This window comes from Vollenhovia emeryi, unplaced genomic scaffold (assembly GCF_000949405.1).
Source record: "Vollenhovia emeryi isolate VEMERY1.0 unplaced genomic scaffold, V.emery_V1.0 DF939986.1, whole genome shotgun sequence".
NCBI classification, from domain to species: Eukaryota; Metazoa; Arthropoda; class Insecta; order Hymenoptera; family Formicidae; genus Vollenhovia; species Vollenhovia emeryi.
Genome location: NW_011966380.1, coordinates 10,384 through 14,892, shown reverse-complemented (window position 1 = coordinate 14,892; position 4,509 = coordinate 10,384). Strand labels below are relative to the sequence as shown.

The 4,509-nt window shown below is 40.6% G+C and overlaps 1 protein-coding gene across 1 annotated transcript in view; it reads left to right on the top strand.

Moving 5' to 3' along the window:
* Positions 1-3,593: 3,593 nt before the first annotated feature.
* Positions 3,594-4,509, top strand: part of LOC105556486 — a 2,426-nt gene continuing 1,510 nt past the window's right edge. Inside the window, exons 1-2 of the mRNA XM_012003583.1 lie at positions 3,594-4,008; positions 4,091-4,509. Coding sequence (XP_011858973.1) covers positions 3,929-4,008; positions 4,091-4,509 — 499 coding nt within the window. The 5' untranslated portion in view covers positions 3,594-3,928. The remainder of the gene's footprint in view (positions 4,009-4,090) is intronic.

Sequence of the window (4,509 nt, the reverse complement as noted above, 5' to 3'; positions counted from 1 at the left end):
GAGAGAGAGAGAGAGAGAGAGAGAGAGAGAGAGAGAGAGAGAGAGAAAGAGGAGAGAGGGGGGGAGAAGGAGAGAGGTAGAGAATGAGCAAGAGAGGGGGGAGAGAGAGAGAAGGACAGTTTGAAGTCACAAAATACGCACACTGTATGGGGGTCGAAGCCTTTTACTTAAATTTTATAAACTTTGGAACACTGTAACTCGGTGAAAAATGATCCAATTTCAAAAAATAAAAAACCGTTGTATTCATCTCCATGTCACCTACGACATTCACTGGAACATAAAAATCGGTTGCCATTTGCAAAAATGGCCACCATGTAGAAATCTCGATAGTGGCGTCACCTACAATTAAACTGACATGGCCAACTTCTGCCTCCCTTGGAACCATAAAACTATTGTTTAAAACATTTTTCCCTATCTCTTTTATTGTAAAAGATATTTAGCTGCATCACATAAAATGATACACCCTGTATGTATAACGCGTATCTTTCTTTTACCATAACCATTCTGTAAATACATCTCATTCGGGCAATAACGTATCGACAGCACCGATGAAAAGAATAGCAACTGTTTAGAAATTTAGAAACTCTGTATCTATTCAGGCGAATTAAGGCCTGTGTCCATGATGCTAGTACTTGGTCCAAGTTCTAATTCCGCGAAATAGTAGCCTATCAATATAGCTGTTCCACAAAAGCTGCAAGTTGATTGGCTACGCATTTTTCAAAACTAGAACTTGGACCAAGTACTAGCGTCATGGACACAGGCCTTAATTCGCCTGAATAGATACAGAATTTCTAAATTTCTAAACAGTTGCTATTCTTTTCATCGGTGCTGTCGATACGTTATTGCCCGAATGAGATGTATTTACAGAATGGTTATGGTAGAAGAAAGATACGCGTTATACATATATAAATATCCATTGTTATATTTGGAGTAATTTGTTGATGATATCATTACTTTTGTAGAGAAGATAGTTTTGTAGAGAAGATTTTTGTGGAGACAATATTTTTAAAAAGGTATTTTTGGAAAGATATTTTTATAAAAATATTTTTGTAAAGAAGATACTTTTGCAGGAAAGATATTTTTGTAAAGAAGATACTTTCGCAGGAAAGATATTTTTGTAGAGAAGATACTTTTGCAGAAGAGATAGATAACCTTGTAGACGCGAACTGTCACTCCGTCATACTTGTGCTTCGTATAAAAGTTCTACAACTTGTACTCACATGAAACTGAGTTTCCTAGGATTCGTTGACATGTAGAATTACTGTGAAACCCTCTAAATTGGGATTAGAGGGTTTAAAATAAGAGTATAGTTAGTATAAAATTTTCGCGTTTATGCATGGGTGTGATGTATCGTAGTAGTGTGTCCGTGTGCTCATGTATGTATGCTGCGTTTCGTGTTTAGATGGTGCACCCCATCAAAGACTGAGGGATCCTTTTAAAGGGATTAACGGTGGTTCTCAATATTCTTCTTGAATCCACGGATGAATGTACATTGTATGTATGTACATATGTCACGTGTGGAACAGAGACTTTCAAGACCTAGTCGGTACTCGTGACGATCAGTCAGTCCGTTAATTCACAGTTCTTTCACAATTCCAACTTTTCTTCTTTCTCCTTCAAAACATTTTCCAAAATATGGCTTATTACAGTTCCAACGAAGTTGTAGATATTTTACTTTCACTTGGCGAGTCTCGTCAAAATTATCGTCAAGCAGCTGCATTGTATTGTCAAAAATTTCCCAACGGACGTCATCCTACTGGTCAACAAATAAGACGCATCGAATTGCGAGAACGACTAGTGATTCGACAAAGAGTCAGAAGATGTCGCACTGCTGATAACGATAATGACAACCCCGAGTTCAACGTGTGCTCACTGCAGTTGGATTAGACCCTCATATTTCTACTCGCCAAATTGAAAGATTGACAGGATTGCCACAGGAAAGATTGACAGGATTGCCTACTGTGTAGAGAATTTTAAAGAGGCATAGGAGTAGGGTAGCTGTGCCGATTGTAACTCACTTTTTGGAGGGGGAACCGGGCGGTCCTAACCGCGGGGGAGGGGGGGATACGGCGGTCCTAACCGCAGGGGAAGGGATATGGTGGTCCTAACCGCGAGGGAGGGGGATACGGCGGTCCTTACCCTATGGGGCCCTACGCGGCGGCCCTAACCGTGGTGCGGGGAGGGAGAGGTCCGGGGTGAGGGGGCTCGGTTGCGGGCGCGGAGATATGGGTAAGGGAAGGGAGGGGATATGGGACTGAGCCCGACGCTGTGGCAAATTTTCTACAGAGTAAACAGATTAGTGGAGGATTAAAATTCTTTACTGGAGTAAACAGATTACTGGAGGATTAAAATTCTTTACTGGTTGGGGGAGAAACTCTATTGGAGATAGAATTGCAGTTTGTAAAATGTAACTAACAAATATTTTAGAAAATGTCAACGATTTCTCTGTATTTTCTATCGTATTAGCGCACATAAGGGGAAAAGAGTGTGACGAAAAAATAATAGTAAATGTGCATAAAAAGACCCCACCTGCCGATGACCTTGACCTTGACATATGTTGTCAAGGTCACCCTCCTGAGTAACTCTTAGAAGTTTTTAGCCGGCGGTCGTTATTCGTTAGAAAGTTATTAACAAAAAACTTAGGAAAATATAGCAGCTATTTTGAGCATTGGAAAGTATTCAACTGTTTCTATCTAACCCATGTAAGTATTCTCTGCTTTAACAAAAAGACTTCAATTTATCAACAACTTATTAGCATTTTCGCGTGGAAGTCGAACGAGTGGATCTAGTTTCGCCCTGAAGGCAGGGGTCGGTGTGGGGTGGTGTCGCTTCGCATGGATATCGCGTTCATATCCGCCGATTACCTATAGACCACGAATAACTCTTCTTTCTCGCAAACGACTTTCCACGTGAAGCGAGATCCGCTCCACACCTCGGACATAGTGTGGGTAGGGTTATATCTTAACGAAGTGGAGCCCCCCCGCAGGGAACAGTATGTGGAACAGCATGTGGAACAGTACAATGTCGAAGTACATGCGTGGAGACAGTACGTTCCGCTCCCCTGCGGGGGGGCTCCACTTCGTTAAGATATATCCCTACCCACACTAGGTCAGAGGTGTGGAGTGGATCTCGCTTCACGTGGAAAGTCGCAAACCCATGTGGAACAGTACAACGGCGGAGGTACATGCGTGGAAACAGTATGTTCCGCCCCCCCCCCCTACGGGGGGGCTCCACTATGTCCGAGGTGTGGAGTGGATATCGCTTCATATGGAAAGTCGCAAATCCATATGGAATTGTATATGTACTACAAAGCACATGCTTAGATGAGAGGACAGATATAAGATTTCAAAATGTTTAATATTTGTGTCTGAAAATTACATATCTTTGGTCGACAATGTTTTGTTAATAACTTTCTAACGAATAACGACCGCCGGCTAAATACTTCTAAGAGTTACTCAGGAGGGTGACCTTGACAACATATGTCAAGGTCAAGGTCATCGGCAGGTGGGGTCTTTTTATGCACATTTACCAAAATAATTTATTCTTGGAGCAATGTTTTATTTATATTTTTTAATGTAACTAACAATATATTTTCTATCACATTCTATCTTATTCTATATGAGTAGGTGGGGGAAGATGTAGGGTTAAGGGTAGGGTAAGTTAAAAATTTTCCTGGGACTTTTTTTTCAACTAGTAAAGACACCCTCAGAGTGTCAGTCGTCGCCGTCGAAGTGAGTCGATTTCTCCGGTGTTTCCAATACAGTGTTAGAAGAATGAAACGATTTCTCTGTATTTTCGTTCCTCTGGATATGTCGTCCAAGAAACAGTGTAACGCGTAAGTACCGTAAAGTTATATATTGCATATATATTGCATACATTTTTCAACATTTAATTGTATTTTTCAAACAGTTTTAGCAATCGACGTTACATGCCGTATGTTCCTCGAAGCAGTTATACGCCATCCGTTTCTCGACATGAAACTGTTTCGTGCAAGAAACAGCATGATGCGTAAGTACCCTAAAATTATTGTATATTTGTTAATACTTTTCCTGATTTACTTGTATTTATTTTACTTTATGTATTCTTTCAGTTCTGATAAACCTCGTTACACGCCTCGTATCATGAGCAGGAGATTCGTCCTGACATCTACTGCGTACAAATACTTGGATGTTGGAATCTGCGTGGTACCTGATGCATCCTATGTGGAATTCATTCTCGGCGACAATCGTGGAAATAAGATGGCGTTAAATCATTCAACGTGGATGGAATTTAACAAGAAACGTGCCGAAATAGAGCAGCTCTTCAAGTCAACAGACGCATCATCATCGGTACAGATTGACAATTTAGTTTTAGAACTTGTTAGAATGTACAATAAAAAAGTTGTAAAATTCACGTTAGATGACACTTGCATGTACATGAACATGTCAACTGTATTATTTTTACTCAATCTCGAACATTGTGTAGAGCATGTATATCGCAAACTGTCGGAGGATATAGAAGCTGTAAATG